At 42.9% G+C, this 15,537-nt stretch overlaps 3 protein-coding genes across 5 annotated transcripts; 1 reads left to right on the top strand and 2 right to left on the bottom strand.

Annotated features, from left to right (window-relative positions):
• Positions 1–190: 190 nt before the first annotated feature.
• On the top strand, positions 191–1,471 carry LOC119226687 (cytochrome c oxidase subunit 5B, mitochondrial-like). The gene is made up of 4 exons (XM_037484889.2): positions 191–343; positions 667–737; positions 841–940; positions 1,014–1,471. Exons 1-4 carry the CDS (start codon positions 247–249, stop codon positions 1,124–1,126), a joined length of 381 nt encoding a protein of 126 aa, XP_037340786.1. The 5' UTR covers positions 191–246; the 3' UTR covers positions 1,127–1,471.
• Positions 1,472–2,164: 693 nt separating this feature from the next.
• On the bottom strand, positions 2,165–7,296 carry marchf5l (membrane-associated ring finger (C3HC4) 5, like). Of its 3 annotated transcripts, XM_037484888.2 has the most exons (8): positions 7,155–7,296; positions 6,510–6,616; positions 5,835–6,037; positions 4,757–4,887; positions 4,509–4,680; positions 3,584–3,750; positions 3,305–3,490; positions 2,165–3,171 (listed from the first exon to the last, which is right to left on the bottom strand). In XM_037484888.2, exons 2-7 carry the CDS (start codon positions 6,536–6,538, stop codon positions 3,332–3,334), a joined length of 861 nt encoding a protein of 286 aa, XP_037340785.2. In that variant the 5' UTR covers positions 6,539–6,616; positions 7,155–7,296; the 3' UTR covers positions 2,165–3,171; positions 3,305–3,331. The 3 variants fall into 3 exon arrangements, with proteins under 3 accessions (XP_037340785.2, XP_037340783.2, XP_037340784.2); XM_037484886.2 differs by having other exon boundaries at positions 2,165–3,490; XM_037484887.2 differs by having other exon boundaries at positions 2,165–3,490; positions 6,510–6,609; positions 7,155–7,241.
• A 1,438-nt stretch (positions 7,297–8,734) lies between these two features.
• actr1b (actin related protein 1B) lies at positions 8,735–14,442 on the bottom strand. Its single transcript, XM_037485046.2, has 11 exons — positions 14,195–14,442; positions 13,084–13,148; positions 12,223–12,298; positions 11,059–11,184; positions 10,855–10,979; positions 10,402–10,618; positions 10,214–10,306; positions 9,950–10,124; positions 9,757–9,818; positions 9,615–9,655; positions 8,735–9,403 (listed from the first exon to the last, which is right to left on the bottom strand). Exons 1-11 carry the CDS (start codon positions 14,240–14,242, stop codon positions 9,301–9,303), a joined length of 1,131 nt encoding a protein of 376 aa, XP_037340943.1. The 5' UTR covers positions 14,243–14,442; the 3' UTR covers positions 8,735–9,300.
• Positions 14,443–15,537: the final 1,095 nt, after the last annotated feature.

The following is a 15,537-nucleotide window of genomic DNA, read 5'->3' as shown; positions in this document are numbered from 1 at the left end:
ATGCCAAATTTAACAACATTTTTAATATAATAAAGCCCCCAAAATGGCAAAATTCCTTTGAGATAATAAGAATAATTGCCTTAAATACAATAGGTTCCTCTATGACTGGTCGTAGGATCCTAATAATATAAAATAATTGATCCCATTAAACGATAACAGACGCCTAATGACGTTCAACCATGGGACGCGTCATTAAAAGCCCGACGTCATCAGCCTGCGACCAGTTTTTGCCGACAGCAAAGAGAAATGGCTGCAAGGTTATTGTTGCGCTCGGCCTTCAGAGCCGCTACGACCTGCCGGGGGGCCCCGGTACCGGCTGTGACCCGCGGGATGGCGGCTGGAGGTAAGAACAGAACCGAACCGACCGAGCTGTAGAGCCTCAGAGCCGGAGAACAATAAGAAATCGGGTTTATGAGAGGACAGACAACGCTACCGGGGGAAGTCCTCCGGAGAACCTCATGAAATGTCTTTAATGAATCAGATGAACGAGAAGCGAGTTCTGCGTAGAGAAGGTCGCTTTATTATTGTACAAGATGTTTACCATAGAATCCATATTGATCACAAGATGACTATTTTAACACGTGTGTGACGACCGATTAGTGAAGAGAGAATAAATGTGGTCACATGTGTGTATTGGATACGTCCCGATGTTCTGGTCTTTTTCAGGGATTCCTACCGATGAGGAACAAGCTACCGGACTGGAGAAGGTCATCATGAACGCCATGAAGGAGGGGAAGGTACGGCCCTCTGATCAATAACTGGTCCTCAAGTAGCTCTTGCACCACTGTGAAGGACGTCTGTCGGTCTGGTCCCTCTAACCCGAAACGTCCTCTCCTTCAGGACCCCTACAACATGATGAAGCCCAAGGAGTACGCCGGCTCCAAGGCCGACCCCCACCTGGTTCCCTCCATCACCAACAAGAGGATTGTGGGATGTGTCTGTAAGTGGTTTGTCCTCCTGCTGCTGGGAGTCTCATGTGTGCAGCACTTCATCCGTGTCTCTTGACCCTGCAGGTGAAGAAGACAACACGGCCGTGGTGTGGTTCTGGCTCCACGAGGGCGACGCCCAGCGCTGCCCGTCCTGTGGTTCTCACTACAAACTGGTGGCCCACGAGCTCCCCCATTAGCTCCTCCATAGCTGTTCTGATGGAGCTCTGCTCCTCAGCTGTGTGTCTGCACACTGTCGGCTTCTCTCTCAGATGTTCCTCCAACTATCAGAACGCCCTTCTTCAGGCTGCAAGATGTTCCATTGGCTCTTTCTACTTCCTGGAGCCGTGAGTCCTCTCCTAATTGGTCCTTGTTCTGACCTGCTGACCTAATCAGTCTCTGCTTCACATGGTAGTCGTTAACCAGGGACAACACCTGGTGTGTTTGGACCGTTTCCACTGAGAGACAGTTTACTCCGACTCCTGTTCTGTGTTCTACTTGCTCCACTTCCCTCTTTACATCTACCAATAAAGTCCTCCAGTGTATTTGTCTGATGTGGATGTGCTTCACACTCTTCTTCATTAGTGCTCTCCATTCATCCAAGATCTCCTAATCATTAACTTTAGACAATTATTCTTATTTACTTGAATCTTGTAGCTCCATGAGCTTAGCTAGCAAGCTAATTAGAGCTAACGTTACATGCTATTTTGCTTCTTCTGCAAAGTAACATCTTGGAACTTATTGAAAGTGACAGTGACAGGGCGCGTTTGCCTCGAGGTAGCAGCACGTCTTACCCTAAGTTCCATATTATTCCATCTCTACTTGTTTGTTTATTCTTAACAAACGCAGCACCCAAAGAAAAATTGCAGTTCTGATGCAAAATCTGCACACAATATGGGAGCAAAATCCCTGGCAACTGGCTGAGGCACTTCCTGTTGCAGGTTGCCGTGCTGCAGCGAGTTGTGGCAACGGCCTCGTGTGTTCACTCGGTCAAGAGCGGTACCACGAGGTCAGGTACCGGCCCCTCGTCGAGCTACGTGGAGTTTAAGGGAGAGGTGCATGTTCTGGCCTTTAAAGGCTGACCCGTCATCGCGTCCTTACAGTGACCTTGTGGTTTCTCTGAAAACACAGAAGCATAAACTAACCTCACCGAGTGTCAATGTAGCGAAACGTAGTTTTAAAACGAAAATATATTAGTGTTGATGTAACCTGTTTGATTGTTGAGGTAATAAATTGGGTGCTTATAAATCATTTATTTGTTTTACACGTCATGAAAAAGCTTTGAAACAATAAATCCAAAACTTTTATTTCCATTGAACGTATTCAAAATGTGCAAAGAAAGCAAACTATTCTCTCTGCTGCAGCACATTCAGCATTAAAACATTACAAGCCTTTGCCTCCCAAGGTCAAAGTTCATAGTGCAGCACACTTTTATTAAACAAGAAACCACTCAGAACCTTGAGATCCCAGAGACAATTTAAACTGACAAATGAACGTGAAACATTTTGAATCCATTACATCAACAACCTTGATAATATACTTATAAACTCAAGCAAAAACTAGCTGGGAAAAATGACACTAATATATATATATATATATAGTAGAGGTCTGCATGGGTTAAAGTCCGGTACTCATCCGGTTCTGTGCTCAGTTAATGGCTGTATGAGGTACTTCTACTCAGTGTATTACTACAGTACAGAGGTCACTATAGTAGGAGCTGTTGTTCTGACCTACAGTGGTCTACAGGGTCTGTGGGTACATGTTGACTTGTAGTTAAATGAAGTCCATTAATCACACACACGTAATAAAGTACCACAACCAGCTTCCAGGGAGATACTTACAGCTGAAGCTGTGATCACTTTAACGACTGCGTGCTTCTTTTAACCATGAAAACAATCAGTGATTTGTTTTAAACGTCACAGCAGAACAAACTCAAACCACTTTATTAAAAGCCTAACTTTAAAGAAGTACCTCATACAAACATCCCAATGAGCCCTTAGGTGAAGATGATCAATAAACGCACACTCAATCGCACCTGCCACACACACCTGAGCTTCACTCAAGACGGATCCATCTATATTTGGGAAGCATATGAAGGAAAAAGGCCACGCATCGTTTCTAATATTAACATCCTTTAAACAGACTCATGTTCTTACCCAAACTCTCCCCTTTAGACTTGTGCGTTTAAGGGTAAAATACAAGTTGCTTAGGTTTAATGTGCTTCAACTTGATTGGCTGTCCTTTGCTATTAGAAAAAGACAAAAAAAACTGTCACCAATTTGAGATTTGAGGCAAAGATCACAGAATTAAGGGAACAAACATTGATTGAGGAGTGAGTCAAACTCTCAGAATTCTTGAAGGCTCCAGATACAACATACGTTGATGTTTTGTAGCACGTCGTTGGACTATTCATTCCCACTGTCCTCGGTGTCCTCGTCTCCAGAGTCGTTGGGTTCGCTCCTCTCGGGGTAGTTGAGTATGTTCCTGCTGGCCTGAATGACGGACTGCTGCTGCTTGAAATACACCTTGAGAACCCCTTTAATCAACACAAAGGCCATGCCGCCCTGTGGGGACAGAGGAGGAAAAATAAGTCACGATGCCGAAGGACATCGAGTCCAAATATGAACACTGCTGCAGGTCTTATGCTTCGTCCTCACCAGCAAAGAGCGCTGAAGGTTAGAAGGCATCCGTACAAAGAGCAGCCGGCCCACCACACTGGCAACGGAGGGAAAGATGAGAGCTCCACACAGAGTCCGGGACACAGACAGGTGGTCTCCTGCAGAGACCCCTTCAGCAGGGACTCTGGACAGGTATCGACTGGCTCCTGGTGTGCAGCAGGTGGATATAATTCATTAGGGCTGTATAATTAGCATTATTATTAACACTTGGCTGACAGAGGTGTCAAAAGTATTCACATTCATTACTAAAGTATAGATACTAGGTTTTGAAAATACTTTTGTAGAAGTATCAGCTCGAGCTTTTATAATGATATTGAACAAATACAGAATCCTTTAGTGTTCATTTCTAAAGCCTCGCATTAAGACACACGTCACTTTATTGAAGACGCTGTGTTGTCCCAGATTATCAATAAAGTTGTAAAAACATGTAGGGACCCTTGGTCATGAAGACTCATTTAACGTTACATGGACTCTGCATGAGGAGGAGGACTAAATACCACCTGAGATCAACTTGTACCGCGACCTGCCTCCTGAGAAAGACCCCCCCCCTTTACGCACCCAGCGTCACTCTGATTTGCGTCATGTGATAAACCAATAACCAATCAAAGAAGTAGAAAGTACAGATATTTGCGCGAAAAAGTAGAAGTAAAAAGTCGTCTGAAAAATAATAAAGTATAGACACCCAAAATATCTACTTAAGTACAGTAACAAAGTATTTGTTCTTCGTTACTTGACACCTCTCACTCTCACTTTTGATCATATAGCAGTACTTTGAAAATAAAACTTTTGGACAATTTTTGGATTCATTGCTGAATTTTGCACATGACAATGCAATAAGATTGATGTGACTGTGTAAGTTCATTCATTATTGGTTGTGTGTGTGTTTGTGTGTGTGAGCTCATACCTGGCGGCAGCTTCCCTCTGAACGAGTACCTCTGCAGCAGCCGCACCACATGCTCCTCCCAGCGGATCATTTTTCCCAGCACCAGCAGCACAGGAATAGTGGGCAGCCCCATGAGGAGGAAGAGCGGGTCGGCTCGCTCCATCAAGTAAAGACCCTTCTTGTGTCCAACGACCTGCAGCGGGAGCAAGAGGTCAACGAGCTGCAGCCCTCTGGGTTCACCTTACCCCTCTGCAATACATAGTGGGGACCTGCATGACAGTCACAGCTCCGTATGTGACAGCTGACCAGTAGATGGTGCCGACCACCACCCCCACAGCAGCAAATGGACTGATCCGTGAGAGCGCTCTGTCCACATGCTGGAGGACAAACACCAACGGGCCTGAAGAGAGACGAGAACAACATAATGTTCCAGAGGAGCCATTTAAAAGGACAAAGTGTTTTGTATTATTTTGGACTATATCATATTTTGTACAGGGACTTTTTAGTTTCATATGGTTACTATTGTACAATGAATTATAATAGAAATCAGAAAGAATTTATTTCAGTAAAATGCAAAAAGTGAAACTCATATGTTATATAGATCCATTTCACACAGGGTAATATAACCATGTAGATGATCTTGGGTTACATGAGAATTTTGTGAACAAGTTGAATATTGTAGACTCAGCATTAGATGAATGGTCTCAATGGTCTCAGGAGGTTACACTAAAGACCGCCATTGACCCCTCCCACTCCTACAAAACGTGTGGCACAACCAACATGTGAGCATTGAGACGCAAAGCCCATTCAAGAGTCGGTGCTTCTAGAGCCTCCACACAGACGCATCCAGGACATGACTGTCCCCTTGTGTCCAGCCACTCCTGAACCAGAGACGTCACCAGCGTCTTACCTGGGCTAAGGACAAAAGGACTGGACTGTTGCTCAGTGGTCCAAAGTCATCGTTTCAGATGAAAGTCCATTCTGCATTATATTTGAGGTGCTGTTGGTCCACTGGGTTTTAGTCCAAAGAGCAGCAGCCTCCCAGGGAACTGACAGGGTTTATGAGGGCACACGGTGTGCTGTACATGGACCTTTCAGTAGGACAACATTACGGTTTTAAAAAATGCTACGAAAAATTCTAACTTTCTAAGACAATTAATCTGGGGTTTTCAAAAAGCAGAATTTTAGCAATAAGACAATTTAAATATATGACCCTGTGTGTAATGAATCTATATAGGAGTTTTTTGATGATATACTAATTGATTGCGATGCACTTGTATCGTCTACAGAAGTCGCTCTGGGTGACAGGTGGGAGACTCTCGGCCTACTTGTCGGACCCCCACTGACCCATCGTAGGGAAGGAGATGTGGTATTCGGTGCCACATTGAGGACAGCTCACTGCTCCTCCACCGTTTCCTTTCTGCTTCTCATCCAGCCAGCGCTGAAGACACAACTGGTGGATCCATTTAGTGGATCCTTTACACCTGCAGGGGCTCACCCAGTCTGCATTGAGGTCGTCTCTCTCAGAGGCAAAGCACACCCAGCAGTGTCTAGAGGGACACACACACACACATGATGAGACACACACACACACACACATGATGAGACACACACACACACACACACGCACACACATGATGAGACACACACACACACATGATGAGACACACAGTGGTACTAACTGTGTCTGTGTGTTGATGATCTGTGTTAATGTGCTAAATGTGCTGCTTTTACTGTAAAATGTATTTTTAGTAGCCTACCACGTAAAGCACTATATGACTAAAATAAAAATAAAATATTATTTAGCCTATACTTTGCCTTAAAAAGTGAGCAGAGGGAATTAATGTTCCTCTGGAAATTTACCCTAAAGGCTCATTTCAAACACATGTTTTACAATATGAACAAATCTCCATAAGCTGTTCTAATTCTAAACATATTTCCAAATTTACAATCTTTTATAATATTTGTTGTTCGCTGCTACTGCCTGACGACTTTTAATAGAATATAATGATCAAGTCTCACTTCTCAGGCTTCTCCTCAGTTAAGGACATGATGATGATGATGATGATGATGAGGATCTTCTCTCCTGGAGGTCACCATGAACAGACTGTGGTGACGACCTCTGACCTCTCCAGAGATAGAGATATATAACAATTAGGCCACTACAATACACACACTGTATACAAGAAGTACAAATGTCTATGTAGTTTCTAAGAAGTACTACAGTAGACACAGACCATAGCTATGATCTTTGAACTTTAAAGAGATATATATATATATATATATATATATATATATTTATATGTATAGATACAGCACCAGTCAAAAGTTTGTCAGAGATACATATAACAAGTATTACAGTACAAATGCATGTAAGAAGTACTACGGTCCATGTAGGATATAAGAAGTACTAAAGTCTGTGATTCATAAGAAGTAATATAGTACACATAGACTGTATACAAGAAGTACTACAAACTATGGAGTAAATAAAAGGCCTACTAAAGGTAAAACCCTGCTAATGCTAAGAGCTAACGTTACTTCTCTTTAACTGACTTCACCTACTTTTACAATGAGCTAGAGTTAACTTGTAAGGTAATCTAAGCGGACCCTGATGACAGCTGACCTCTAACACCATCAGTTTATATACAAATAGAAAAAGTCTCCTACCGGTAAAAGAGAAATATATCCGAATATAGAACGTGTTTACTGTTCGAGCTTCGTACAGTTATGCTAGCCTCAGCAGACTAGCTAAGCTTTTAGCAGCCACGTCATCTGATTGGTCGGTGTCTGTGACGCTCCTTGCTGCATTCAGGGCGTGTGGGAAATCTTATCATCTAAATCCTGCTGCTTATTGACTTTTATTTTCACAAACACGGTAAATATGCGGCAAACACTGTATTGGTCAAGATATACATTAAATTAATCTGGTAAAATAGTTGTGGAGCGATAATAACAGAATATTGATTCTGTATGAACTTGTTCATTTATTCTTTACCCATTTTACTTTATTTTACTATATATCATGCTGCATCTTACTGTGATATTACTCATTATATTCCATTTACTGTATAATTTATGCAGCCTGGAATAATTTAGATTGTGTAAAGATTTATAAACTAGAGACCTCATACTATATATATATATATATAAACGTACCACTCTATACTATATAATGTTGATATGGTTTTACATTACATTACATGTCATTTAGCTGATGCTTTTCTCCAAAGCGACGTACAATAAGTGCATTTCAACCACATAGATACAAACTCAGAAGAACAAGTAACAAGAAAGTACATTTTTGTCAAATAAGCAGTTTCAAAACATGTTATAGAAAAGTGCCATTATAAGTACAATATAAGTGCTACCATTTGTTAGTGCTACAGTTTGCATAATTAATAACACCATTGTCCCTCCAACATGTAATTATAAGTGGTTAAAGAATTGAGATATTTTAGTTTTGCAAAAGTAAAAGTAAAAAAGTATTAATATTCTCATCACTTAAATGTTGCACCTGGCACATTTAAAATCATTTTAATAGGCTACTTTATGCACCAGCTGACAACTTATTTATATTATGTTGTCATTTGTATAAACAGAAAGACAATCATCTCATATGATGATGAATCTAATAAGAAAACGGGGCCATAAACACGATGCTGGACCAGGTCCCAAAGCGATTGATAGTTTAGGGTTAGAGATGATCAAATAACAACTTTCAATGAGGCATTAAGAGTTAGTGTAATGGTTATCTAACCCTTAAGTGGTTGATAGTGTAGTTATTTAGTGATTAGCATTAAGAGATGGCGTTATGGTTGTCTAACCCAGAACCTTAAGGCCCAGTTATCTAACCCTGACTCCAGATCTGCTCTGACTCTTCTTTTCCGTTTTTGCTTTGGAGGTAAACTGAAGTTATTCAGTGACTTTCTGACCCTCCAACATTACAATCACAAAAACAACCGATCAGTTAGTTCCTCTGGTTCAGAAGATGAATGAACTTTTAGTCCCTGTGGGTCAAAGGTGAGCAGAATGCTTCATTGAGGTGACAGCAGAGCAACTTATTGCTCTGAATTTACCAAAAGCAAAAGCCAACACAATTGTCCACGTTTAGTCTATATAGAGTTAGTTATCTTAGGTGTTGTGGTAGTTGTTTGACTTTAAAATTCTTCAAATATACAGACATCTTTCACCCTTTATGTCTTAGATGAGAGGACAAGGAAACAAGAAAAGATGCAAATGGGTGGAACTTAGTGGATAAAAGATGTAAATCAAGGTTTACTTTAATCCAAAAAGCTGAGTGAACATTTTCCACCTTAACACACACATGTGATGTTTAAGTAAAACATTTCATTGGTAATAACAAAATGAAACATAAATGAGCCACACTAAGTTTAACTTTCAGGTTCAGGCCAGATTCTTTTTTGTTGTTTTACTAGAGCTATATACAGCACTGCTATAGTTTTTTAAACCTTTGATCAGATAAAAACCAAAGACTGTGGTCTTGGAATGAATATTTAAACAGTAGCAAAAACACAAATAGACAACACTGAGGTTTATTGACGTATCATGTTTCAGGCCTTTCAGAGCTTAAATACTTCAGAGTGGACTAATGAAAGTAGAGTAAGCCGCCTGTAGTAAGAGGACGAGCTCACATGAACGTGCTCTCTGGGGGGGGGGGGGGAGCAATGGGCAGGCTAACGGGGTTTAGCTGTTGATAAAAGATGATGCAGAGAATCCCAGAGACGACGAGAGTCTGAGAGTCTGCCTCAAAATGATGAGGGACATCTGAGGGCAGTTCTGGAGGCGGAGCCTACTAGAAGGTCTTCCTGTGGATGGCACGAGCTCTGTCTTCTTCATACTCCCTCTTTGACACCCACATCTTCTTAAAAGTGTCCAACGACGCCAGAATAGAGCCACTGCCGAGAGGAGAGGACCAATTATTCTGTTTAATCAGATGAACATGCTTCGCTTTTCAAGGTTGGATCAACATTTAAATTTGAGTTTGAGATCAAAGTGGGACGCATGTGGCCCCTAAAATTCATTTGACAACACTGCTCTACACCCAAGAGGTAAAATCTCACAAAATACTCTTCTCCCCTGAAGAATCTTGAGTTGGGAAATACTTACCCGATCCACGTGGAGTAGAGTCTCTCCTGAGGAGCAGAAATCTGAAAGCAGAAAATGAATCAAAATTCATAATTCAATCAAATTTACTAAATATAAGGATAAACCATAAACCATAAATATAAGTTCAGATAAAGAGACTCACCTTGATCTTCACGTCTTTAGGAGCCAGTTTCTTTACTTCAGTTAGTAGTCTCTCCCCAAAGCCTGAAACAGAGAGAACCTGTTCAGAGTGTGTGTGTGTGTGTGTGTGTGTGTGTATTAATGCGTGTGTGTGTGTGTGTGTGTGTGTGTGTGTGTATTAATGTGTGTGTGTGTGTGTGACATTGTCCCCTCACCTTTAATGAGGGTGGAGCCCCCACACAACACAATGGTGTTGAACAGGGTGCGTCGGAGGTCCATGTCAGACTTCTGGATGGCGTAGGCCAGAACTTCGTGGATCCCTAAGCTCTCGTCTCCAATCAGGTCAGGCCTGAAAAGCAGCTCAGGAGCTCTGAACCTGGCTGGACCGATCTGAAACGGGGTCAGGTTTCTGGGTCTGTGATTGGTTTGATATGGAAGGTGGCAAAGGGGGTACATGGAGATATCTAAAGTCAACTCACTTTTAAAGTGCTTCCATCAGGCAGGACGTACTGGGCCTTCTCGGTTTCTAAGGTCTCGTCCTTTTGAGGGTTGAGAGAAAGATAACAGGCTCTCTGCAGAGAATGGAGTTTGGTTAGGAATGTGCATAACTCAAAGTATTACACAGAACTCCAAAGGAATCATATCTCAGATAAACCCACCCCCTCACCTCTTTGACGGTGCGGACCACCTCGAACTCGGCCGACGTATTGAAGTTGTACCCCTCCTTACGCAGCAGCAGACGGAGGTACCGAGACACGTCTCTGCCAGCGATGTCTACGCGCATGATGGAGTGAGGGATGGCGAAGCCCTCGTAGATGGGAACCACGTGAGTTACTCCGTCACCCGAATCCAACACCACACCAGTTGTGCGACCTGTTGCGTACCTGCATGGAACACTCACCATCATCATCATCATCATCATCATGCCCACCATTTTCCCCTTCACAATTGTAATCTTCATTGTAGTTAACGCAGCCATCAAGTGATCCAAAAGGGGAGAAATCCTGTTTCCTTCATTCCTGAGACCAGGTTCCACTGATTGAGAACGCAAGCGGACTGGATTCCTCCCAGTTAGTGACCTAGTACTGATGCTCTGGAAGTTCTAAACACTCCAACTCACAAGCTGAGGACCGCTTGCATGGAGATGAAGAGAGCAGGAACATTGAAGGTCTCAAAGAAGACCTCTGCAGCCTTCTCCCTGTTCTTGCTGGGGTTGAGAGGAGCTTCAGTCAGCAGCACAGGATGCTACAAAGAGGAACAAAGACATGGATTGAGACACAACAACATGGAGGAATCATATTGAGGAGGAGAAGAAGGAGCTCACCTCCTCAGAGAAAGTCTGCAGCTGCTCTTTGGAATACACATACTGCCAGATCCTCTCCATGTCGTTCCAGTCCTTCACAATACCGTGCTCCATGGGATAGCGAACCGACAGCAGGCCTCTGTGCTCCTGATGGAGAGCAGAGACAACATCACCAACTTCACCTTTAACTTATGAAGCAAATCAACACCAGATCAAAAAGATAAAACGTTTAATTAAGAGATCTGCGCCAAGATTGAAGGTGTCAATGATTCAACACTACAAACCACTATAGAGCTGAGCTATTAGACCTATCTGTAAACTCATGTCTTATTCCTAAACTACTTTATTTCCTGAGAAAGGTCACGTATTAAATATAACATAAAATGCTCTCCTACGACAGTACGAGTAGACGAGAAAGTACTCCTGGGTTAGAGTCAGTGGCGACTAGTCCATAGAGGGCAATGGGGCGTGGCCCCACCTTGAGTGACATATTAATACATGTATTATCTCAATGTAAAGTCAGTGTCCTTCCAAGAAGAACAGACCCAAACTCTGTATGAGAGAAGAACTTTGGATCAGCATGACTTCAGACAACGGACCGGCGTGAAAAGGAAGCAGCACACGTGATGATTCTGTAGAGGTGCTACACCTGGATGTTTAGCTAGCTAGAGAGCTACGTGCTAACGCCGTATATGGGCAGGACCATGTTTGGAAGTGGAGGCCGGTTGTTGCCGTGTTAAAGTTACACAGCTGCAGTGAGGACACACAACCAGGACGTGGATGAAAACAGGCACATTTTATCCAAAATAATTCATTGTGTGAAGTTTTTAATTGGTCATTCCCCAACAAACCAGGTTCATCTAAAAATATACATGTCCCAATAGATAGTTTGATAGCTTTTTTGCATTTAATCATACTGGGACGTTTACTGAAACTGGCTGGCCCTCGCACTAAACTAAACTAAATCCACCAGCCACCACTTGTTAGGGTTACAGAGGTCCAACTTTAAGAACATTAACCAGAGCTATGAAATGTTCCTGGAGGCTTAACCCTAACACCAAAAGTAACATATCAGAGAATTATGTCTGCATAAAGTACACACTGTTCACTCCTTTGGAATCATATCCTCTAGACAATACTTCTGAGTGCTGTTCTTCCACAGAATGATGTGGGGGGGTGTGTTACCTCCGCCTTGGGCCCGATGAATAGGTCTCCTTCCAGGGCGCCAGCCATCACGCGCACATGCTTCGGACGTCCCACACTGCATCACACAGAGACACCTTACATCACACGTCAAACTCGCCGCCGGAGTGCGTGCGGCCCGCCATACGGTTCATGGGGGCGCGGACAGCGGACTTCCTTCCTCACGCTCAAAGGTGTTTCTGCTCGCTCGCTGTTGTTGTTCTTTTTGACAGTAAGGGGGCGGAGCCAGTCACCATGGTATCTCTGTGGAACTATGGAGGAGCCGACGCATATCTTATAATTTCAATTTTCTAAAAATCTGTCCGTAATGAAAGTTGGCAAAATATTTACAGATTCAGATTTAACCTGCGAGTTGGACCTTTGGTCTTAATGTGCGGCCGGAGGAGTGCCGGTAAATATAATAATTATAGCTGGTTGTCATCTACGGTCACAGAGAGGTTTGTTTGCGTTTTGGGGTTATATCTCATAATGCCGACTTTCTATCCCCTTATTTTGGGGCTTCTATAGTTCTGTGAATGCATAACTTCAGCCAATCCAAAGATGCGGTTTGTAACCAATAAGATGAAGAGATACGTTGTCATATATGTTAAAAATAATGTCAAAAAGAACAGCGAGCGTGCAGAAAACACCTTGGAGGGCGAGGAGAGATTAGCCTCGCGAGCAAAATTTTGTTGTTTTTTTAATGATTCCATTGGCCATCACTACAAATACAGAGCCAGGCGGGTGCACGGTCACGTGGATGCACTCTTCTGGGGTGGTCCGTCCGCGCCCGCAAAGTTGTAAACTTTGCAGATATGCAGATTAGTTGATAAAAGTTAGTTAGAAAAGTCAAGAAACACTTACTAGTTAGGGAAGCAGTATTTGGGAATCTGGTCACCAGCAAAACCAGCTTTGATCACCCCTGAACCCTGAAGAAGAGAAGGATATAACAGTTATGCTTTGATCATCATGAGACCCAGCCTGAAGCTCTCATGCTTCACTCAACCGTCCCACACAAACACCATTTGTCTGCAAAGTCCTCCTCCTTCATGACGAGTGAGGCGGACACCAAGACACATGACATCACTGCTGCCTTCATTTTCCAAGGTAACCCTGACTCTGTGACCCCTTTCTGTAGATATACACACATACCTACCCTCTGCTCCATAGGGTTTGGATATGATTATTATTAAGATTATTGTTGCTAGGGCTTTATTTCAACTTGATTGCATCACTAACTACTAGTTGATGCACAATGACTTATGGAAATGCAACATTTTAAAACAAGTGATTTTTTTTTCTTAGAAATAGAACATGAAGAAATGTTTAACTCTGGCAGTCAGGGGATGAGTGGAGCTCTAAAGACACAAACCTATAGTATGAGCACAGATAACAGCTGATCCTGACAACAAGAGACCTCACAACCAAACGTATTTTAATGAAATACTCTCACTTGAAGAAGCACGTTCGAGGTGTGATATTAGTCATTTTACTCGAAAACGAACCTGATTAAACCCACATCAAAAGAAGCCAAGCGCTGAGGTATTTTATTTACTGCTATGCTTCCTACTGGTCGATGCGTTTCGCCAACATCTTACTGGTCGTTATACTCGGCTAGCTTCCTACTGCCAATGCATTGATTTAAACTAGAATTTAGCATTACGAAGATGTGTAATGCCAGAGCTAAAGGACCACGGACAGCTAACATTTAGGTTAGTAGTTAGCCGCTTGATGCTACTTTTAGCTTTGGCTGGCATCGGATAAAACACGCGGAGATGCAATAACTAGATATCATGCTAACAACGTTGTGGGTATTTTTGAGCACTGTCTGTCAACGATAGAAACCGCTGCAGAGCTAATGTCAGTCTTATTCAGTACCTCTACCACAATAACAATAGACACGCTAACAGCTAGCAGCTAACCCCCAGCCGGCGGCCTCGGTTAGGGTGTGGATGGATGACATCATCATACTTACATTATCAATCACAACGGGCTGGTTAGCTAAAATGTCATAGGACTCCATGATGCACTGTGTGTTTACGATACGTGTCTATCGATCCGTGCAGGTGTTCTTCTACTCGTAGTGTTTTAATCATGTAAGATAACCGTCCCCACTCTGTCTGTCGCTGCTCTCTTCCCCTCTGTTACTCCTGAGGGTTGGACCTCTTCTCCTGCTCTTCTTCTTCTACTTCTTCCACTCTTTTCCCTTCCTGGTTATTCTTCCTTGTTGCGGATCACTGTAGATTGCGTCAGTTTAACGACGCATTATCGCCACCTTGTGGTCAGGAGTAGCACATGATGGATTAAACCAGGTGTCACCAACCCAGTGCCCGCGGGCACCAAGCCGACTGCAAGGACCATATGAGGCGCCCGCAGGCCTGTTCTAAAAATTTGCTTCGTTTTCTGTCACTTTTGGGTGAAATCAAGGAGTTCATGCAGTCCAAAGGGGAAGACATCTCGCTGCTGGAGGACACAGAGTGGACACTTGACCTCGCATTTCTAACGGACATCACTGGGAAACTAAACCACTTGAACTGCAAGCTGCAAGGTAAAGGTAAGACTGTTGTTGACATGATAAGTGCTTTAAATGCATTTAAAGCCAAGATGAACATTTTCTCTGTGCATTTACAGAGGAAAAAAATGCTGTACTTTCCCTCTGTGCAATCTGTGCTGAAAGACAATGCTTCTGCATCTGAGGCAATGGACAAAGTTGCATAAAAGTACTGTCAAGTCATAAACAGACTTGGACAAGAGTTTGGGGATAGGTTTTGTGACCTTGATCAGCTTGAGCCATGTGTCTCATTCATCTCCAATCCTTTCATGAACAAGGACATAACTGACATTGCTGAGCAACTAAATGCAACGTTCAACTTGGATGTTGCACAGGTGGAGATTGAAATTGTAACATTGCGAAATGACCTGCACCTCAAAGCCCACCAGGCTGCACCAAACTTTTGGAGCCTTGTTGACACAGAAAAGTACAGTGGGGTAAGCACAGCAGCTATGAAGGTTGCCAGCCTGTTTGGTTCAACCTATCTCTGTGAATCAGCATTTTCTGACATGAACGTCATCAAAAACAAACACAGAACCCGCCTCACTGATGCACACCTGCAAGACTCACTCAGTGTTGCCGTGTCAAGTTACACACCAGACTACAATACACTGGTGAACAGCATGCAATGCCAGTCTTCCCACTAACTAAGAAACAGATACCAAATGGTGTCAGTTGCAAAGCTGAATCAAAAATGGCATACATTGTGTTCAATTTAATAATGTTAGTGAAATGTAACAGATATAATTTTGCAAAAATTCAGCAGA

Source organism: Pungitius pungitius, chromosome 18 (assembly GCF_949316345.1).
Source record: "Pungitius pungitius chromosome 18, fPunPun2.1, whole genome shotgun sequence".
NCBI classification, from domain to species: Eukaryota; Metazoa; Chordata; class Actinopteri; order Perciformes; family Gasterosteidae; genus Pungitius; species Pungitius pungitius.
Note: the sequence above shows the minus strand (reverse complement) of the source record. Positions and strands in the feature narration are given on the sequence as shown.